At 48.2% G+C, this 22,548-nt stretch overlaps 1 protein-coding gene across 1 annotated transcript in view; it reads right to left on the reverse strand.

The window, feature by feature from the left end:
* The window catches only part of SETD2 (SET domain containing 2), a 55,423-nt gene that overhangs the window by 23,023 nt on the left and 9,852 nt on the right, over positions 1-22,548 (reverse strand). Inside the window, exons 4-11 of the mRNA XM_014955478.1 lie at positions 22,367-22,495; positions 20,537-20,660; positions 19,182-19,259; positions 18,810-18,907; positions 16,780-16,906; positions 14,198-14,332; positions 13,455-13,583; positions 7,213-7,854 (exon numbers count right to left, since the gene is read on the reverse strand). Of these exons, the coding sequence (XP_014810964.1) occupies positions 7,213-7,854; positions 13,455-13,583; positions 14,198-14,332; positions 16,780-16,906; positions 18,810-18,907; positions 19,182-19,259; positions 20,537-20,660; positions 22,367-22,495 (1,462 nt within the window). The remainder of the gene's footprint in view (positions 1-7,212; positions 7,855-13,454; positions 13,584-14,197; positions 14,333-16,779; positions 16,907-18,809; positions 18,908-19,181; positions 19,260-20,536; positions 20,661-22,366; positions 22,496-22,548) is intronic.

A 22,548-nucleotide genomic window follows, 5' to 3' on the forward strand; every position in this document is an offset into this window, starting at 1 on the left:
ATAATGCTAATTACTCGCCGTCCAGCAGCAGGGACGATTTTGCCTCTTACTGTCCCACGTGAGAAGGAAGGGACCATGTGGGCAGCTTCTGCAGGCCCAAAAGCACCCACCAGAGATGGGTTTTCTCTCTATATTTCTCTTTTTTTCCTGCTTCACTCCCCAAAAAAACTCAGACATATCATGGAGCAACACATTGAAAAAATTGCCCCACGCCTGGCCCAAGTGGTGTCTCCATCAGCAGGAGAGAAGGTGTAATGAGGAGCCACCAAGCCATGAGATGATGGATGAACCAACCAGGACATCTCAAGGACAACAGCAGGGAAGAAAGGAAGATCTAAGCTAGACCAGCATCCCCAGCTCCTGAAAAGATCAATCCCATTAAATAGCAGGACCTGCAATGGGAAACTACTGGGAAAAAAAGGGTTGACGGGAGTAGGAGGAGGACAAGGGCCACCTTGAGTAAAGGGACATGGCAAACATGGCACTGCCTGCTCCTACCAGATGTTGCTTTATGTTCACCATGACACTGAAAGTGCAGCTGCTGAAGAAATACAGCGATTTCAACTCAACAGAGACAATTAAGTCTCAGTTTTGAGGTCAAAGATGGTTGAACGTCCAAGGGGCAAGAAAGCATCTACACTCCCTGGGTAGGAGAAAGCATCTTCCTCTGTGACCACAGGGACAGGAGGCACCAGGGGGAGAAAATGGGTGAACCCACAGCAGGATCCATCCCATAAAATCAGATTTTCCTAACGAAGGTCCAGAAGGCTCAAAAGACAAGATAATTAGGAACCGGGGAGTGAGGTAGGTCTTGGTGGGGAGCAGCTACGGATCTACCCAACGGGCTCGTGGAGCCTCCAGTGTGGGTCTGGTGAAGGGCGGAGGCAGTGGAGGCTTTGAAGCAACAACAAACGGAGGAATATGTCAAAAAATTGCTCCATGAAAACCAGATGGTGGTCAAACCAGACGCGAGCCAGGGGGAAACTCCGCAGAAAAGCCTTAATTTTATTTTTGGAAACGGAAGCTGCTGGCTCCGAGCGAGCGTAACTGCTTAAATCAATGCAACCGCCGCTAACGGAGTCCAAATGGCTCCTCTACCTTCCAGAACCCCTTTTTAATGAGTTGCACAGAAAATTAAATACAGAAAGAAAAGCGATACAAGTCTGTTACAAACAAAAGAAAAGGAGAAAAAAAAAAAACCCAAACCCTGAGGATTTTGGGCGGTCCAGCTGCAGACACAAACCATCCTTGGCTTGGGAGAGGGAAATGAGCTGCAGAACGGTCTCAAGACCTGAAGGATGCAGCCATGGAAAGGAATATCAAGTCCTAATGGAGGTATCTCCAGAAATCTGTCCCTCAGCTGCCAATTATTTCTGATTTAATGGGACTAAACTGGAGAAGATGAATGGACACCAGCAATGGGGGTAAGGAAAGAGCAGGACGACCAGGTCTTGTGTTGGTGTCCACACAAGCACAGGGAGCAAAGGGGTGACCACTCTTCTACGCCAAAAAGCACCAGCCTAGCTGCTCACCCAACCTCCATCACCCAACTGGGGACCTGGCACATTTCTTCTAGGGCTGGGGGAATGAATCCCATGCCTGAACGTAGAACTGGAAAGCCACCTGCTGCCCTCTGGACCTTACGGACTCCCCTCTGCCCCATCCCTGAAGATGTTCAAGGCCACGTTGGATGGAGCTTTGAGCAACCTGGTCTGGTGGGAGGTGTCCCTGCCCAGGGCTGGGGGGTTGTAACTCAATGATCTTTAAGGTCCCTTCCAACCCAAACCATTCTATGATTCTACAGTGTTTGGAAGGGCTTATGTCCTCCAAGCCAAGATGACCTGCAGACCGTGTTGTCTCATCTAACTCTGCTCTGGCATACCCCAAACTTATGTTGTCGATTTATTGAAGAAACACCACTCCACCAGATCTGTCCCCTACCAGGTTGTCTACCCAATGCTCCACCAATCTCCTCTTCCTTGCCTTCCTCCCTCCTCTGATGCTCTTTTTCCTCTCTTCCCTCTGCAGCTCCCCAACCCCTGAAGCTCCACCATGATGCCAAGGCACAGAGAAGCCAGAGAAAGGACTAACACCACAACATCCCTGCCCGAAGGCCAAAAAAAACCCCACCACAAACAACAGCCTGGCCGCTCACCAGCGCCTATTGTCTTCACAAACTATTTCTTGCTCTAAGTTATAACAAATTATAACCCTCCTAATTAAAGCATGCGATGTGCGTGCTGGAGCAAGAGCCAGTCACTCCAGGACAGCTTCTCTAGGAACGGGACAGGCAAGAGCAGCTTCCCGGGGTTGTCCTATCAAGACCTATCAGACCTGATTTGGAAAGACTATCTCAGAAGAAGACAGAAGCTCACTTTGCCTGGGTCACCAGCTCTGCCATCCCTGTCCAGGCTGATAATTAAGCTCAGGGAACGAGTGTTTTCATTGCAGAAGAGAAAGTCCACCTTGGCCAAAGTTAGGGTAACACCACAGCCTGGAACTCCAACTCACTGCTGAATACTTGTGTGGCCAAAAGCATCCAACTCAAACCTTGTAAATCCAAGACCACTGGCTCTTTCAAAAGATTTTTCTTTAAAAAAAAAAAAAAAGACCTTTTCCAGCTCATAAGGGCAAGATCGTCACAGCTACAGCTCCTACCCAGATGGTGAGAGCATCATCTGCCCACCCAAGGGTGGAGGAAGATGCCAGAAGCTCAGTCCCACTTGCAGCAGAGCGGTACCCAAACCACGTTAGCATGGTGGGACGTTCTGCAGCAGCCAACGCTGCCGTGCTGGTGGCTTCATGTGGCATTAGTCAGTTGGCAGAGATTTTAGACATGTAACAGGTCACCTCAAGAAGTCTATGGTTTGGGTAGTGAAGCTGCAGAACCTCAAGGCCCTGCTTTGGGGTAAATGGTGAGGGAACCCTGATGGCCAGACCACCCTGAGACATCAACGCTAGTAAAGCACAAGCTATGGTTGAAGTCAGACACACTCTCCTGTCCCTCAACCTCAGCTACTGCAACCTAAGCCACCAGAAGGATGTTGAGAAAAGCTTGTGATGTGACCCTACTGCTTGTTCCTGAGATGCCAAGAGGGTAGAGCACCAAGACCGATGGCCATCACGCTGTGTGTCACCTCCATGATGGGTTTGACCGTACGGATCAGCCCACGGAGCCTTACCTGAGCGCAATCCTTCAACCGGAACGGGCTAAGGAGCTGGGAAGAACCATGTTGAACCACCACCTGAGCCCTTGCTGGGCGTCCACCAACCAACTTTTGGCAGCCAGAGTGAGTTTTCAGCGTGGGGAAAGGTACGCAGCGCTTCCTCGGAGAACGGGAACGGCGCGCACAAGCCCAGGCTGAAAACTTACCCCGCCGGGGAAGTGTGTGTGTTGTGATGGGTTGTGTAGTTGGTGGCCAACGCTCCTCGTGGCTTAAGGAGCCCTGTAAGCTGAGGACTTACAAGTCCTGTGTATAGAGGTATAGAAAAAAATAGCTCACTTAATCCTTTCAGGCCAGGAGTTGGGATTTTCCCCGGAGCGACGTCCATTGCCGGCAATGGACGCAGCCAAATAACGTCGGCAGCACCGAGTTAACCACCTCTGTCCTCTTTTCACCTATTATATTGCTCATGCATCATCCAGCTTCCCAAACCATCTTCCCGGTTCTTCACCGTATCATTCACGCTATGGCCTCTCCCTTCTTCAGCCCGGAGTTGAAAATGGAGTTGAGAAAAGGAGACACATGGTCAGCTCCTTGCTGCCCTGAGAAGCTAGATGGAAATGGTTGAAATTACTACAAGGGGGTCATCAGCAAGACTGGAGAGGACATAGCTTAAGTTACGAGGTTTTTAGACCCTCCCACCCCTCCCGTCCACGTTATTGCAGATGTTCCACCACTCCAAACCAGCTTGTAAAAAGCTTGGATGTGCTGGAAAAGGCACCTGGCTCTCTTGCCACCGGGTTTTTCAAGGTAGCCATCCATCCCCCTTCCATCTACAGCAGCGCCCTGCCAGTTTAGTCTTTTCTTTTTAGACATTGGCCACCTCTGGGCTGGAATATGGTGGCATCTCAATAGTGTCCTGCCAGTTTAGTTTTTTCTTTTAGACATTGGCCACCTCTGGGCTGGAATATGGTGGCATCTCAATAGGTGAGGGTCAGACAGAAGCAGTTAACTCTTAGTGCCACGATAAAGTCCAGGAATCCCCAGGTCCCAGTTTCCCCACAAATGCTTTCCAGGAGAGAAATGAGTTTTCACAGACCCCTTTTTTGGCGGTTGGATTTGCTGGGATTACTACAAAGCTAAAGCTTGCAAGATGCATCCCCATCCCTACAACCAATGCATCAGGCTACTAACATCCTCACAAAGACAGGAGGTTAATTAATTAAGTACACTATAATAACACAGATAAGATGTGAATCCACATCTTAAACAGCAACAGTGATGGGTCGTGACTCTGCAGCCTGACCAAGGGCTTCAGCAAAGGTCTGTAGATACCCAAGGCTGCGCTCCTCCAGGCTCAGAAGCAAGCACAAGTCTTAGGGATAAAACGACATTGTCAGATCAAATTTGGTCTGAAACCAAAGTTATGGAGAAGTTGCTCCTTTTTGTGAAACTTCACATTTCTCATCAGTGTTCTTCAACATTTTTTTTCTGGGTGATTTCAAGTTCAAACCCCACGAAGTGAACAAATCTGGCTGCAAACGGAAAACTCAGCCTGGGGAGCCCAAAGCAAGTCCATCCCTAAAGTCTCTCTCTGTAGGACTAAAGACTTGACTTTTGGTTTAAACCATCCCAGGTGTTAGCAAGGGATGGAAAAGGACTTGGTTTCAATTCGACCATCAATTCAACCTGACAGTGTCGCTTCAGGAACATCGCAAGGCCCGCGCTTATTTTAAGAGTCTGCAAATTAACATCTAATAAATGATGCATCAGATTCACTCGGTATAGAGGGGAGGGGGGGAAAGGAGAAACAAAAGCTAATTTCTCTATAGAAACTTATTTTAGATGTTTGTACGGTCAAGTCTCGCCTCTTCTCCCTTCAATATTTATTGCACAAATGATTATGAACAAATTCAAACGGTTCAAGAGTATCTGATCCTTCTGAAAAATTCAGAGCTTAAGGTAGGATTTCTCATAAGACTTATAAAATCCCTAGATAAATTTTATAAATGTTAATGTTTGTTGCTAAATGGTGGTACACGCAAAGGTTCATGGACTCAAAGCTTGCTGTGGCCTCCTCCGTCTGCAAGTGGTGCTGCAGTCGGAGTAACGCCCGTTATTTTGATTAGCCTCTTCTACATCATTACTCCTTATCAAATTCATAGAATTATAGAGTGGTTTCGGTTGGAAGGGACCTTAAAGCCCTTCCAGTGCCACCCCCTGCCCTGGGCAGGGACACCTCCCACCGCACCAGGTTGCTCCAAGCCGCCTCCAACCTGGCCTTGAACCCCTCCAGGGATGGGGCAGCCACAGCTTCTCTGCCCAACCTGGGCCAGGCTCTCACCACCCTCACACCAAACAAGTTCTTCCCCACAGCTCAGCTCCATCTCCCCTCTTCCAGTGTCAAACCCTTCCCTCTCGTCCCTATGGCTCCCCTCCCTCATCCAGAGTCCCTCCCCAGCTTTCCTGGAGCCCCTTGAGGGACTGGAAGGGGCTCCAAGGTCTCCCCGGAGCCTTCTCTTCTCCAGGCTGAACCCCCCCAACTCTCTCAGCCTGGAGATTCAATACGTAAATCAACTTTTTAGCTACATGATGCATCGTAAAACACAGATTTTTCTTAAAGATTACTTCCAATAATTAGAAGTGGGTGGACATTTGGGTAAGAAAAGGGTAGAAGACCCTCCAGAACCTCTTCCACCAAGCCCACATCATGCCAGAAGCACAGCAGTGCCTCCAACTCCTTTGCTGGATCCTCCTTTTACACTTACTAAAGTGTAAAAGCAACTTGAAGGCTTCCACCCCTCTTGCTCTCTAATATAAGGAATATAATATACGGAATATAATCCTACAGAAGCAACAGATGGGCAAGGAGTTTCCTAAAGCAACCCCAGGAAATGCCTGAAGCATCAAGTGGCAAGTTACTGGAGCATCATCCTATGTCCCATTAAGAAAAAGCTCTTGGCTGAAGATCAAGTGGCCAAGGTGGCCACCTATGCCATATGGGGACAGGGGCCTAGTCCTGGAGAACAGAAGAACAGCCTGTGGCCACCAAGCCCTTCTCTTTAAGGAGTTTGTCTGCTTGAGGAAAACCTTGATGGGAACAAAACCCTGAGCATTTGCATACTCTAGGGTTAAATAATACCCACAAATCCAAGAATTACCTGATCTAAACACCAACTGAAAACCCCCAGCAACTTCTACTATTGAGAGAACACGATACGGCCAACAGACTGGTTTCTACACATTGCAGACAAAAAGCAGATGTTACCAGGATCAGAAACACTGACAAAGTTGTGATAATTGCATTTAAAAGTAGACAGTCCATCAATTTGTCTCAACCTTGATGGATAATGGGCCACTTCAACCAAAAATGTTTGTGGTGCTGTCACCAGCCTCTTTTTCTGATCAGAAAAATCAATGCCTTAGAGCTGCCCTCCCCCTGAACAGCTTAAAAAAAAAAATAAATAATAACTGGATGACTAAAGTGTCTTTGAGGTGCCCAAACTGAATTGTCTGCAACACACCACCACCTGGAAATCTACCATAAGTCACATACGGGGCAGTTGGCAAGGAAAGGAGATATATAGAAAGCACTTGGAGAAGGTTCTTTTGCATAGAAAAGGCAATTTTAGTTGTCAAACATTTACCAACAGGAAAACAACCACCAACAGCTCGGCATTTTCCTTAGCAAGAGCAGAGCAGTGGCTCACCAGCCTCTTTTTCTGATCGGAAAAATCAATGTTTTAGAGCTGCCCTCCCCCTCAACAACTTAAAAAAAAAAATAATAATAACTGGATGACTAAAGTGTCTTTGAGGTGCCCAAACTGAATTGTCTGCAACACACCACCACCTGGAAATCTACCATAAGTCACATACGGGGCAGTTGGCAAGGAAAGGAGATATATAGAAAGCACTTGGAGAAGGTTCTTTTGCATAGAAAAGGCAATTTTAGTTGTCAAACATTTACCAACAGGAAAACAACCACCAACAGCTCGGCATTTTCCTTAGCAAGAGCAGAGCAGTGGAGCTGCAGGAAGGTGCCTCTTACCTTGAGCTCCTTCCAGCTGTCGAGCAGCCTGGTAGCCAAATCGCTCACGTCCACCATTTTGTCCGTTTGCTCTTGGCTCCTCTCGCTCTCCACGTCGGACACACCTTCCTCTTCGTCTTGAGACGGCGTCTCCATCGTAATGGGCTCTTCCAGCTTCGCACCGTTGCTCTCTTTGACCTCAGCTTCAGGCTCGGCCTCCAGTTCTGCAGCTTGGGGTTTGCTGCTCTCCACTGGTGGCACATCAACGGCAGCTTTGATCTCCTGCTGCTGCTGCTCCTCCGACACCTCCATGGAGGCACCTTCCAGCTGGTCCAGGTCCTCTTTGCCCTCTTTCCCTTCCAGCTCACTGGTTGTATCCGAGATGGCACTGTCCATGCTGTTTTCACTTATAATTTTCAGCCTTCGAAACACCAGCTTCTTCGGGGTGTCCGTGTCACCTTCAGCGCTCTGCTTGGTGGAAAGGTCGGGCGTGTTGAGTGGTGTGTGGGCCCGTGAGGTGTTCTCACTCGAGTAGCCATCCCCTTCACTCAGCTGGGGGACAGCAGTCTTGGTTTGAGCCCAGCGTTGAATGATGGGCAGCACTTTGCTCTCCTCCAACATGTTCTTGGTAGGTATCGGCAGGAGCTCCAGGGTCTTCATGATCTAAATGCAAAGAAAAAAAAAAAAAAATCACATTGTTAGAGCCAGCAGAATTTAAAGTCATCTCCAAACTGGAACAATCTCCTTTCCTCAACGAGAGGAAGTTCTAAAATATCAATATGATGGTGACAGATCACGGGTCAGGGTCCCTTCTCCAGGCCAAACTGCAGCGGTGAACTTCTGCTGAGAGCAAATAAATCATGAGTGGGTGGAAAACAGTGAACACAAGTCTTTAGCAATTAAACTAACTTAACAATTAGTGCAATGAAACTGATTTCAAAGACCTCAGATGGCCATACTCATCCCCAATCAATACAACAACAGAGCAGTAGATATGTTACGTGAAAGAAAACCTCATCAGAAACTTCAAGATGTATCAGCAGTTAAAATAGAAGAGATTGACCCAAAAAAGCTTGCAAACTGATACCAGCAAAGCTTTTTCCTCACTCAACAGAGGTGCCACATCCTACTGGTGTCAGCAGGAGGGAGACAAGTCTGATCCTCGTGAAGCTAAACCTTAAGGACAAAGAGATACGGACAACCAGGGAGCTCCAAACCATGAGATGTGATGAGCATCCCTGACACCGATGGCACTTCCAACTGATTGAATCTCACCCAAAAACGAGGCTGCCACGAGAGACTGCACTCCTGGTCCCACAACACACTTCCAGCACCCAACAGGGCAGTCCCAGGAACAGGAATCCTCCTTTAGACACTGGGAAACCCCCAGAGGTACCAGGTGGTGAAACCAACACCACAGAAGAGCTCCTTCTACAGCACTTCCCGCTGCGGACCAGCCAAAAAACCTGGCCTCAACCAGGTTGTGTCCAAAGTTTGAGGTGAGAAACAAGTTATTGAAAAGATCTTGAAAATCCTTGTATAAAACCTGTCTGTGGGAACGGGGATCACGGACACAGGAAGAAGCAGCAGATGTTAAATGAGCACGACCTTCACAGGATCCTGCAAAGTGACTTCAGCAACTTCTCACCCAAAGTCAGAGCCCAAACCCCTGGTTTTGAAGCAAGAAATAACCAGCCCTTCCACAGGACTTTTCAACTTGTTCACTTTCAAAACCAGGAGTGAAGGACAGAAGATGGTTTGGTGGTATTACCCTGATTCTGCCATGGCCATCCGATGGCCAAAAGCTCATTTCTCTTAAAACAATGACTTTTTTAAAAAAGGACAAGGCAAAAAAATCAAAGCATGGTCTGGCCCTTATCAAAACCCAGTAAAGAATTACCTGCCTTTTAAAAGAATATATTCAATATTCCTCCAGCTCTGGGTTTGAGATCAACGAGGTTGAGTCCCTGAATCAACTCCAGGGGAAATCCAATCTAACCTTAACTGGACCATTGATTTCTCCAAAGCTGGAGGTCAAAGATGAGTTGGAGATGAGGTACCCAGCAGCTCTGAAACGCCACAGCACCTGAATGGCAGGTGGGAACAAGGAGGGTAGGCCCTACATGGACAAAAATCCAGATTTGAGACTCCCTCAGAGCAACAGCTTCAACAGGTATAAAGTAGGATGGATCCCACCTACCCTGAAGAAGAAAATGCTGCAGTCCCAAAGGGGAATAGCTCAGCTGCCTCCTAGGAGCAGCTACTGTGACAGATTAACTCGGTCCCTGTAGATTTGGTTTCAAAAGATCTTTCTGTCACCTCCCCACACAGCAATATGGGGGTGAGGCTCCACAGGAGAGGAACGTTGACTCAGCAGCTGTCGAGCACTTCTGCTTGGGCTCCAAGTACAGAATCAGAATCATCTGGGTTGGAAGGGACCTTTTTCAGATCATCAAGTCAACCATCAACCTCACACTGCCGAGCCCACCACTGACCCATGTCCCTCAGCACCACGTCTGCCAGGCTCTTAAACGCATCCAGGGATGGTGACTCCACCACTGCCCTGGGCAGCCTCTTCTAACACTTCACAACCCTTTCCAGGAAGGAATTTTTCCCAATCTCCATCCTAAACCTCCCCTCGAGCAACCTGAGGCCATTTCCTCTTGTCCCATCTCCTGTTCCTTGGGAGAAGAGACCAACCCCCCCCGGCTACCCCCTCCTTTCAGGGAGTTGGAGAGAGCAAGAAGGTCTCCCCTCAGCCTCCTTTTCTCCAGGCTGAACACCCCCAGCTCCCTCAGCTGCTCCTCACAAGTTCTCCAGACCCTTCTCCTTGGTCTCCAGACCCCTCACCAGCTCCGTTGCCCTTCTCTGGACACGCTCCAGCCCCTCAATGTCTTTCTTGGCGTGAGGAGCCCAAAACTGGACCCAGCCCTCGAGGTGGGGCCTCACCAGTGCCCAGTCCAGGGGGACCATCACTGCTCCAGTCCTGCTGGCCACACTGTTCCTGGTACAGGCCAGGATGCTGGTGGCCAGGATGCTTGGTGGCCTTCCCATAGGACATGCTGCAGAGGGGACAACTCCGCTGTCCCTCTCCCCACCAGCAGCACAGGGCCTTTGAGAGAAGTGCAGAAGCCATCTTATTAGGCCCAATATTAAGCTGCCCTCCAAAAATCTTCAGGAACCCTCATCCCACCCCAAGAGCTGAAGGTTCACAAAAGCACACGTAGGCAGCTCTTCATCTTCTGCCACCTACAGCGCCCGTATCTCAGAGGGAACACCTGAACCCACCACGTTAAAGAGGAAAAAGGCATGAGTAGGACATGGCTCATTTAGAAACGCTTGGAGACAAGGCCGTGCTGGGCTAAGGAAGGATTTGTCACCACTCCTAAAAATCTAAGGAGAAGTCACCAGGAGAAGAGGCACCCTGAGCTCTGGAGCTCTGGTGGCCTTGCTGCAGGACCACGAGCATCTCTCTGAACGGCCCAGCAACCTTCTCATAGAAGCCCCTTTATTAAAGGCACTTTCCAGATGGTTTTTTTTTTTTGCGTGTGATGCTGCAGTTGGGACAGAAAACAGGAATATCCAAGTTCCACTTCAGACCATCACATTCCCTGCACGGCTCAGGACGGAATAAACAGCGACATCGTTATTGAAGTCTGGCTCATGTCACTAACTCAGGAAGCTGAGGCAAAAACCACAAGAGCAAATTCTTTCCATATAAAGGACTTCCCTTAAATCAGAAGTTTCAGACTGTAGTTTTGAGGATACCTGCAGTTCGTTTTCAGGAGAAGTTGGCGTGTAACATCTATATTTAATTTAAAAAAAAAGAAAATCATCACGTTTCTAAGCAAGGAAAGCTTCAAACCCGAGAGAATCACTGACCTCCAGCTGCAGCTTCAGGTTGTTGGCGGTGCTCCCTCTCCCATCGCCCAGCTCCGTCATCCAAATCCAGACAAAAAAAGTCAAAGCGTGGTCAGGCTATTATCAAAACCCAGTAAAGAATTACCTGCCTTTTAAAAGAATATATTCAATATTCCTCCAGCTCTGGGTTTGAGATCAATGAGGTTGAGTGCCTGAATCAATTCCAGGGGAAAACCAGTCTAACCTTAACTGGACCATTGATTTCTCCAAAGCTGGAGGTCAAAGATGAGTCGGAGATGAGGTACCCAGCAGCTCTGAAACGCCACAGGACCTGAATGGCAGGTGGGAACAAGGAGGGTAGGCCCTACATGGACAAGAATCCAGATTTGAGACTCCCTCAGAGTAATGGCTTCAACAGGTATAAAGTGGGATGGATCCCACCTACCCTGAAGAAGAAAATGCTGCAGTCCCAAAGGGGAATAGCTCAGCTGCCTCCTAGGAGCAGCTACTGTGACAGATTAACTCGGTCCCTGTAGATTTGGTTTCAAAAGATCTTTCTGTCACCTCCCCACACAGCAATATGGGGGTGAGGCTCCACAGGAGAGGAACGTTGACTCAGCAGCTGTCGAGCACTTCTGCTTGGGCTCCAAGTACGGAATCAGAATCATCTGGGTTGGAAGGGACCTTTTTCAGGTCAAGTCAACCATCAACTTCACACTGCCAAGCCCACCACTGACCCACGTCCCTCCGAGCCCACCACTGACCCATGTCCCTCAGCACCACGTCTGCCCAGCTTTTAAACACCTCCAGGGATGGTGACTCCACCACTGCCCTGGGCAGCCTCTGCCAACACTTGACAACCCTTGCCAGGAAGGAATTTTTCCTAATCTCCATCCTAAACCTCCCCTGGAGCAACCTGAGGCCATTTCCTCTTGTCCCATCTCCTGTTCCTTGGGAGAAGAGAACGACCCCCCCTGGCTACACCCTCCTTTCAGGGAGTTGGAGAGAGCGAGAAGGTCTCCCCTCAGCCTCCTTTTCTCCAGGCTGAACACCCCCAGCTCCCTCAGCTGCTCCTCACAAGTTCTCCAGACCCTTCTCCTTGGTCTCCAGACCCCTCACCAGCTCTGTTGCCCTTCTCTGGACACGCTCCAGCCCCTCTATGTCTTTCTTGGCGTGAGGGGCCCAAAACTGGACCCAGCCCTCAAGATGGGGCCTCACCAGTGCCCAGTCCAGGGGGACCATCACTGCTCCAGTCCTGATGGCCACACTGTTCCTGATACAGGCCAGGATGCTTGGTGGCCTTCCCATAGGACATGCTGCAGAGGGGACAACTCCGCTGTCCCTCTCCCCACCAGCAGCACAGGGCCTTTGAGAGAAGTGCAGAAGCCATCTTATTAGGCCCAATATTAAGCTGCCCTCCAAAAATCTTCAGGAACCCTCATCCCACCCCAAGAGCTGAAGGTTCACAAAAACACACGTAGGCAGCTCTTCATCTTCTGCCACCTACAGCGCCCGTATCTCAGAGGGAACACCTGAACCCACCACGTTAAAGAGGAAAAAGGCATGAGTAGGACATGGCTCATTTAGAAACGCTTGGAGACAAGGCCGTGCTGGGCTAAGGAAGCAGGATTTGCCACAGCTCCTAAAAAACTAAGGAGAAGTCACCAGGAGAAGAGGCACCCTGAGCTCTGGTGGCCTTGCTGCAGGACCACGAGCATCTCTCTGAACGGCCCAGCAACCTTCCAGGATTTGCCACAGCTCCTAAAAAACTAAGGAGAAGTCACCAGGAGAAGAGGCACCCTGAGCTCTGGAGCTCTGGTGGCCTTGCTGCAGGACCACGAGCATCTCTCTGAACGGCCCAGCAACTCTCATATAGAAGCCCCTTTATTAAAGGCACTTTCCAGATGGTTTTTTTTTTTTGCGTGTGATGCTGCAGTTGGGACAGAAAACAGGAATATCCAAGTGGCCTTGCTGCAGGACCATGAGCATCTCTCTGAACGGCCCAGCAACCTTCTCATAGAAGCCCCTTTATTAAAGGCACTTTCCAGATGGTTTTTTTTTTTTGCGTGTGATGCTGCAGTTGGGACAGAAAACAGGAATATCCAAGTTCCACTTCAGACCATCACATTCCCTGCACGGCTCAGGACGGAATAAACAGCGACATCGTTATTGAAGTCTGGCTCATGTCACTAACTCAGGAAGCTGAGGCAAAAACCACAAGAGCAAATTCTTTCCATATAAAGGACTTCCCTTAAATCAGAAGTTTCAGACTGTAGTTTTGAGGATACCTGCAGTTCGTTTTCAGGAGAAGTTGGCGTGTAACATCTATATTTAATTTAAAAAAAAAGAAAATCATCACGTTTCTAAGCAAGGAAAGCTTCAAACCCGAGAGAATCACTGACCTCCAGCTGCAGCTTCAGGTTGTTGGCGGTGCTCCCTCTCCCATCGCCCAGCTCCGTCATCCAAATCCAGAGGAGAGACAAGCCGTGACACTCCAGGAAGGACTTCAGGCAGGACTGCGAGTGCGTGTTCTGCAGGAGCCAAAGTCAGAGAGAGTCCATGGGGACGTTCAGAGACTTTCAGGCAAAAAAAATCTGATTTCCACAATCTAACACGGCCAACGGGGCTTGTGTTACCTGTCAAACCCACCAGGAGAAGGCATCTGCAGGTTTAACGTCATTTACTGGTGGGTTTGGGGCAGTAACACACGCGGCAGAACCATTATAACCATTACCTGGTGGACACCTCATACTGGGGAATAAAACTTCACGACAACGGATCGCCCAGAAAATCAGACACAACTCATCGGCGCTGAGTCAGAGGTAAAAACGCAGGATGATGGTGGAGATAATCAGCTATTTTAAGCCAACAAATCACTCGTTTATTCGCTAAACCCTTACGTACGAGGCATTGATTTGCTTCTAGAAATGGGCATTTTGCGTCACCACCCAGGCCGAGTTCCACCAAATATGAAAGGAGCAAAAGGTGGAGATTACCCAGGGTTTATAAACCAAGAAGAACCACCACCCGGCTCACGCTTGGGATGGTGGCACAAGCCTGAGACCTTTCTCCCACCTTCCCCCTCTTGCTCTAACAAGAGCTCCACGGACACCAGTTTCCTCCCCTTCAGTTGGGTCCTCCTCACCTGGATGAGTTTGAGGCAGGTGAGCTTCTGCTCCAGCGTTTCAATCCGAACCATCAACCGGGATAAGCTGAGAACCTGGTTCTTATCGGAGAGACCTTCTCCGTTCTCCAGCAGCGCTTCCAGCTCCCCGTCCACCTACCGCGGCCAAAGGAAAAACAACTCTCAGGTCACACCAGGCTCATGCCACCCAACAATAATCTGTTCCCCAGCTTTTGAGAGCCAGGAGAAGGCTCTCCCGAGCAATTTGCCCCTATGAAGAAGCAGCCCAGCTTTAATTTGACGCAACATGGTTGGGTTTCTTTTATCTGGCCTATTACAGGGGTTTTTTAGACCTTAAATCACGGAACGGTTGGGATTGGAAGGGACTTCTGGAGATCATCTAGTCCAGCCTCCTGCCAGAACAGAGTTACCCAGAGCAGGTTGGTCAGGAAGGTGTCCAGGTAGGGTTTGAATGGCTCCAGAGAAGAAGACTCCACATCCGCCCTGGGCAGCCTGTTCCAGGGCTTTGCCACCCTCAAAGGAAAGAAGTTCCTCCTCACATTGAGATGTAATTCCTTGTGTTCCAGTTTGTGCCAGTTGCCCCTTGTCCTGTCCCTGGCCACCTCTGAGAAGAGTTTGGCCCCCATCCTCTTGACACCCACGCTTTAGCTCTTGCTCAGCATCGATGAGATCCCCTCTCAGTCTGCTCTTCTCCAGGCTGAACAGCCCCAGGCCCCTCAGCCTTTCCTCAGCAGAGAGATGTTCCAGGTCCTCATGATCCTCACAGCCTCTGCTGTCCCGTCTCCAGCAGTTCCCTGTCCTTCTGGAACTGGGGAGCCCAGAACTGGTCCCAGTGCTCCAGATGGGGCCTCCCCAGGGCAGTGCAGAGGGGCAGGATGACCTCCCTCCACCTGCTGGCCACACAGTTCTTGATGTCCTCCAGGAGACCACTGGCCTTCTTGGCCACCAGGGCACATTGCTGCCTGGTGGGCAACCTGTTGACCCAGGTTTCCACTGGTTTCTACTGGGGACAGAGGGCAGCCAGTTGCACATGGCCAACAGGCAGGAATCCCCCACCTCCAACATCCACTTCTCCTCAAAAGAGGGGCAGGTTTCAGACGTCTACATCTAAAGGAGGAAATTCCAGATGTGAGCACCTGGAATCGTCTGACACTCCCAGTCGCAGGTCGACCTTTTCACACAGGAAAACAGCTGTTTTTAGATTCTCTCTAACTGCAGACAGATTTACTTCTTCCCTGGTATTTATAATCTTCACAACCAGCAGCGCATTCCATGTGGACACCGGAACAGCATCGTCCATAATTCAGCCACCAATTAGCACTTTAAACCCACTTATAAATGACTTATAAATAATTTCTTGGCCTCCTGACTCTCTTGATGCCATAAATAAAAATGAAGGTGCAGGTAACAAATCTTATCCGTAGGAACAGAGGTTTTACATCTTCAAGGACAGACCAATTACATCTTGTAGGACTGAAGTTCCATCTTTCATTCCTGTCTGTCTGCGAACACGACCGTCGCCGGGGTCAGCGCAAATAACGACGCGTGTTCATACAGGTTCCTCCTGGAAGTTGACTTTCCCTCTAGGCCAAAGCAATTAAGAGATTCAAATTTCACATTCTGGCCAGGAGATGGCAAACATCTGAGCTTCTCCAGCCGTCAAATTGTAGGTAAGAGGCTGAACAGTGAAGCTGGTATCGCTCGTCTTTCACCGACGTTTACAAATCAAGCAGCAAAACCCTAATTTTTAAAGGCAGGTAGAATTTTGTATCCCCCCTCTGGTGGGGAGTTACCCAGAGAAAGGAAATAGATGTTTAAGTGAAGTTCCAAAAAATGAGTAATGGTTTGACACTAAAAGAGGGGAGATTCCCATCCCTGGAAGCGTTCAAGGCCAGGCTGGATGTAGCCTTGAGCAATCTGCTCTGGTGGGAGGTGTCCCTGCCCATGGCAGGGGGGTTGGAACTCGATGATCTTTGAGGTCCCTTCCAACCCAAACCAGTCTATGATTCTATGAGATGGAGCTGAGCTGTGGGGAAGAACTTGTTTGGTGTGAGGGTGGTGAGAGCCTGGCCCAGGTTGGCCAGAGAAGCTGTGGCTGCCCCATCCCTGGAGGGCTTCAAGGCCAGGTTGGAGGGGGCTTGGAGCAACCTGGTCCCTTTAAGGTCCCTTCCCACCCAAACCATTCTGTGATTCTACGAAATCTGGGAACCAGAAAACGCCAGGATGCTCCTACTCTTCTTCAGGGGATGGAGAACACTCCCTCATTTTAACAACCACTTAACGCCGTTATCTTTTACATAAACACCGTGTGAAGACCCTCTCTGGTTAAACATCTTGGGTTGACAGCGCCAAAACCTTCAGAAATACATGGTTTTGGTCCAAAAGCTGTGGCTGTCCCATCCCTGGATGGGTTCAAGGCCAGGTTGGAGGGGGCTTGGAGCAACCTGGTGTGGTGGGATGTGTCCGGGGGGGGCACTGGATGGTCTTCAAGGCCCCTTCCAACCCAACTCATTCTGTGATTGTATGATATTTTTAGAAATAAATAAAAACCACAGGTACAAGGGAGGGAGAACCAGACTCACCGAGTCCTTCTTACGGGAACGCTCCTTCTTCATCTTCCCCCCGGCGGCTCGGATGCTGACCCGGTTCTCTCCCCCCAGGTAACCCCGGCAGTTGGCCGAGCCACAGAAACATTTCTGAGCCTCTTTGCTGTTGGGGGACACAAGCAACGGAGCAGTTTAATAACAGACCTGCCACACCCAGGGCGAGTTATTTAACCTTACTCTTAAGTAAGGTAAGAAATAAGGTCCTGCTGCATCCTCAGAAGAAAAGAACATGAACTTCTCCCAGTGGCCAAGGTCTTTCTGGCCACTGAGAATTCAAATGAAGTCTTTATTTCCTACACAGCTACTCTGATCCCATGGTGTCTCAGCTGGAAAGCAAAACCTGCTTCATTTCCTTCTTCCTTGTAGCTCAGGAACCAAGAAGCAGAATAGAAAACATGGGGCTGTTGGGTCTCCTACCTTCTTACCACACACTGCAATCCCTATATTCCTTTTCCTAATGAATATATCATCAGGATTACACATCCATCAGGAAAAAGGCCTGCATTTTATAGCTCCAAACAGAATAAAGATGGGGCTGAGGACTAGTGTCAGTGCTAAGATTCAGGTGGAAGATCTTTTTTTCACAGATATAGAACCACAGAGAGAAGGGATTTAAATTGTATTATATTCAAGCAATACTTCTACAAACCCTCTGTATTTTCTACTTTCTACTTTCTACCACAGATTTATTTCCACATCCCAAAATTGCTTGGGAAAACAGTGGGTTTGGGGGGAAACGTGCATAATCCACTGGAGGAACGTGTGGCTCTGCAGTACCAGCAGGAAAAACCAGGGAAGCTCCAGTGCAGGACCTTCTGGGAAGGAGAATCTGAGCCCAGGAAGGAGGCCAAAGAGGTCAGAGCTGGACATTTCCAGCAAGAAGACACCAGATATAAACTGAACATAAAGACAGACTGAACATAAATGTGTGAGATATCAAAATGAATCAATATAGCAAAATAATTCTCCATCAGAGGCCCGAGGAGAGCCATAATATGAAACCCTAATAATTTTGGCTAGGCCATATACAGAGAAAAATAAAATTATGGGTGCATAGACTCCATATTATGTTACATTCCCCAGCTTTAGAGAGATTCCCACATCCCTAGAAACCCACCAGGCCCTGCTGCAGGAGCAAACAGAGGGGCTGAGGCTCAGTTTGCCTTCCCTTCCTGCAAGTTTCCACCAGGAACAGAAAACTTCGGTGACAGAACCTCCCGCTTCAGCACAAACAATTTTATAATGCACTTAAAAATTCATTTCTGATTCTCCTGCTTACAGGAAGAGCCATAGCAAGGCAGGATCCAGAAGGAAAAGGAAGAGACACTCCTTAAACTGTGTTCAGTAAAAAAACCTAGTGATTATAAAATGGATCTGCAATTAATCGCGTAATTATATGTCGCTTCAAGCCTGTCAGGTGCTTATCACAATGAAAGAGAGGGAAATACTTTGCAGTTCACCTGGAGAAGCTGTAATATATAAATATTAGGCTCAGATTTAGAGCAGGGAGCCAAAGCCCATGCTGGAGCTTGGACACCTGCACTCCTGGAGTCAGGCAGGAAGAGGGAAGGTGCTGTTTGCTGGGCTTTTACAGCCCTGCAAGTATCTGCAAAGTCGTAAAATTGGGGGGGGAGTGGGGGAGAAGAGGCATTATTTAAGGGTATTGCAAAGTCTGGAGCTCGGGTAATTAATAATTAGACAGAGGAAAGGAAGAGTTGAGATAATGAGCTGGGAAATTTCCGCTGGGGAGAGATGGTACCAAGTGGAACAAAAAGGCAATAAAGTGAGACTGGAAAAGACACGTTAAATCAACAGGAAATTCCTCTCCCAATTTCTGTGTTAGAAATGGAAGAAACTTTATCCTGGGAACTTTTTATACACCAGGATCCCAGTTCATTTACAACAGCCCTGTTAAGATGAGGCTTTGCAAATGTTTGTTCCAGAGCAGGAGATTTTTTCATTGCACCAACACTCTCAAAAAAAACCCATTTCCAGCCCAAACGTACCCGTATCTCTGGAACTGGTAATCAAACGTCAGCTCCGAGCCCGACGGGACCAGTTTGGTGGTGAAAAATCCAACTCTGAGCTGCCCATTCACAGTCCACTACAGCAAGGAGAGAAAAACCAAGACGAGAAGTTATTACAAAAGCCAGGCTTGACTCTGCTTTTGCTCTAAATGAACAAGATTAATCCTTCAAACGGCATCACCGATAAATTTGAGATTTGCTAACTGGCTTGTTTCGAAGGGAGCTGTTTCCATTTCACGAAGTTACAATAAAAATAATTTAAAAAAATAAATAATCCCAAACAAAGAGACATAAAGATAAAGTCTCCAGGTGGTGGAAGCAAGAGGCCAACAGCTTTGCTCCATTTTTTACCTTTTGTGTCTCGCAGTTGGGTTCACAGCTGTGGTTCATGAACCGAGAGCAGTTTCCTTTCTGGGTGGCATCAATTATCTGAAAAGAAAAGCAAGCAGTAAGTCAAGAGAAACTGCCTCCCCTCCTTCTCTCTGCACCAGGCAAAAATATAAAGGGGTTTAGCTACGACCACGGCGCGTTGCAACACAACCCCAGGTAGAAGTCGTCACCCTTTTCCTGCCCCAAATATTGACTTTTATTTGGTTTGGAGAAGGGGTTTTATCACGAGATTAAGCGCCCCCCAAAAAGAAGAGCACAAAGCAAGTGGCACGTGGTTCTCAGTTTTAATTGGAGGTTAATAGTTATAGGGTTGGGTGGGGATCCTGAATTTTTAATATCGGGTTTTGGACCCTCTGGTCAATGGGATGATGCTGGGGAGGGCTGGGGAAGAACATCTCTGCCACACACAGGGTGTTCGAAGAGAAAGGTCATCTCCTGGATCACCAAAGTCCTCCCCGTTAGATCTGGAAACACTCCCCTGTGCCCCCTTGTGATCACATCACAATCCAGCTACAAAAATCGCTTACTTTGAGGGAAAAAATGAAAAAAAGAGAAAAAAAAAACTAGCACTCGGAGTATGTTGTATTTTTAGCTCGTTTACTGTAAAGCTACCCAGACCCAAAAAGTCTTGACAGAAGAGACAAGCGGAATAAAGGATTAGATTTCTATTTATACACTTTGTTCTCAACAAGGGAGGGCCCATCGCCCAAGGTAACGCTGCGCTCTCTGCGTCGCAGCTGCACGGTCCCCCAGGGCTCAATCAAAGGCAAATAAATAAGAATTTCTGGTGTGTAGGTATTTCAGTGGCAGGGATCCTGCATTTAGGGGCTCCACCAGCTCTAAGTGGCCCAATTTATTGAAGATGGAGTGAGAAAAGGTGATTTATTGGGACATTTTCTAGGCTGGTTTCCTTGGGCATCCAAGAATGTTGAGTATGGCTTGAAAAATCTCCTGGAGCTGGGACACAGAGGTGGTTTCTCTCCCACCAAGGTTTGCTCATGTGGAAGGGATGGGCCATATTGCATCCTTTCCTTTGGGGAGACAATTTCTCCTCTCCAAGGACACTGGGATAACGTTAAGCTTCTGTTAAACCAGGTTGAAACTGAGCAATGGGTTACGAAAAGCACAAAAACACAAAGCCAACCAAAGTTTCCTTTCCTTAGGAATCCCACTGCTCACCTCGTCGTTCTTCAGGGCCATGAAATAATAATGAATGTTCTTGTTCCGGGCATATTCCTTCACACGAGAAATAATACAAAAAGCACAAAAACACAAAGCCAACCAAATTTCCTTTCCTTAGGAATCCCACTGCTCACCTCGTCGTTCTTCAGGGCCATGAAATAATAATGAATGTTCTTGTTCCGGGCATATTCCTTCACACGAGCCTTGAATTCCTTGTGATCCAACACTTCTCCACAATACTCCAAGACAAAAGTGTTGCTGCAAACAACAGGGGGGAAGAAAAAAAAAGCATCACTCCGTGTTGCCACAAGCAAGAAACACCAAGGAAAGGAAAACAACTGCTGCTGGGATGGGCTCTCCCAATACAACCCCCATCCTGGTGGTGCAGATGCAATTATTAGACCCCTTAATCTGAGTTAATTCTGATTAATTTGGTTTTTTATGTTATCACATGGGTATATATATCCCAAAGAAAAGTCCAGACACAAGAAGAAAGAAGGTTCTGTAGAAGAACCAAGACCTTCTTGTTCTGGTGGGTGAAATGAGGGAGCAATAAAATATTCTTTTTTATCCATAGGAAAGGTGAATTTAAGCAGAGATGGAAGAAGACAACTAGTGAACCCTACACTCAGAAACAAACCTCACATTCTGTAACTTTAAACCCTAAGATGAATCATGGAACAGCTTTCTTGGTGTCTCTCCTAACTCTTCTCTTGGTCAACATCACCTTGAACCCTTCAATTGTTTCCTTGTGCTTAACTGAGAGCATCAGGAAATCAAAAAGGTCCTGCCCAGCTCCACCTGGACTGAGATTCCCCAATTCCTTCCCATCATTAATCACTCACACAGTTCCATAATGACCTTCCTGTGAGGGTGGTGAGAGCCTGGCCCAGGTTGGCCAGAGAAGCTGTGGCTGCCCCATCCCTGGAGGGGTTCAAGGCCAGGTTGGAGGGGGCTTGGAGCAACCTGGTCCCTTTAAGGTCCCTTCCCACCCAAACCATTCTGTGATTCTATAAAATCTGGGAACCAGAAAACGCCAGGATGCTCCTACTCTTCTTCAACACCGTTGCTGCGCAACAGGCCAGGGATGGAGAGCACTCCCTCGTTTTAGCAACCACTTAACGCTGTTATCTTTTACATAAAGACAGTGTGAAGACCCTCCCTGGTTGAACATCTTGGGTTGACAGCGCAGACAACACAGTGTGAAGACCCTCTCTGGTTGAACATCTTGGGTTGACAGCGCAGATTTGTTTTCACTACCTTTTAGATCACTTGGCATTCCCCTCTGAAGCAATCAAAACTCCCCCCTGCAACATCCTGCAAATTAGTCTCAAATATTCGTTTTACAGCAGTAAAAAAAACTCTGCCGTAAGAACTAAGGCTTTCTAAAGTGTCAGAACTCAAAGAGTTCCTCAGAACTCTTTGTCTTCAAGAGAAGGAACAAAAAATAAATCAAGAGTTTCCACGGAAACTCACTAGAACATCCAGAGTTACAGAAAATCTTTCAACACCTAAGTTCTAGGCAGATTGTCTTCAAGCTCTGTCTCTGGTGGGTTTGAAGCTGATGAGACTCACCATCCCCATCCCACAGCCCCTCAAGAAGTTCTTGTAGAGGTGGGAAGAGAAGAAGAGGAGACACAGCCCAGAGCGTGTGCTCCTCTGACGCCGTGTAGTGGGGAGAGAAAAGGAGGGAAATTAGACAAAACATGAGATGAAACTACAGCAAAACTGTCAGGAACCCTCCTGAGAAGAGAGGAAAACCAGAGCTGGAGATCTCACGTGTAATTACTGGATACACACATACCCAGGGACACCTGAAGGGAGGACAAGGACAACAAATAAAGCTGGAAGAACTTCAGCAAGTCTCCTAATGTCAGTGGAGCTGAGGAAATGCAAGAAACTGATTTTCCCTTCATGAGGGAATAAAAGAGCATGAGGACGTTATTCGAAGAGCAAAGGCTTACGATGGCAGATCTTTGGCAGCTCTGAGCCCCCAGCCTTTCTTCTCGGTGAGGATCACCTCCACGTCCGCGTGTTGTTTCTTCTGGAAGCGCCTGTTGGAGCAGTAGTCGCCGTTGGGGCACCGGGAAGAGCTAAAGGAAGGAAAAGGGAACAAATCAATTCCCAGCGGGACAACAGCGACAAC

The sequence above is a fragment of the Calidris pugnax genome, unplaced genomic scaffold (assembly GCF_001431845.1).
Source record: "Calidris pugnax isolate Ruff unplaced genomic scaffold, ASM143184v1 scaffold266, whole genome shotgun sequence".
Classification (NCBI taxonomy): domain Eukaryota; kingdom Metazoa; phylum Chordata; class Aves; order Charadriiformes; family Scolopacidae; genus Calidris; species Calidris pugnax.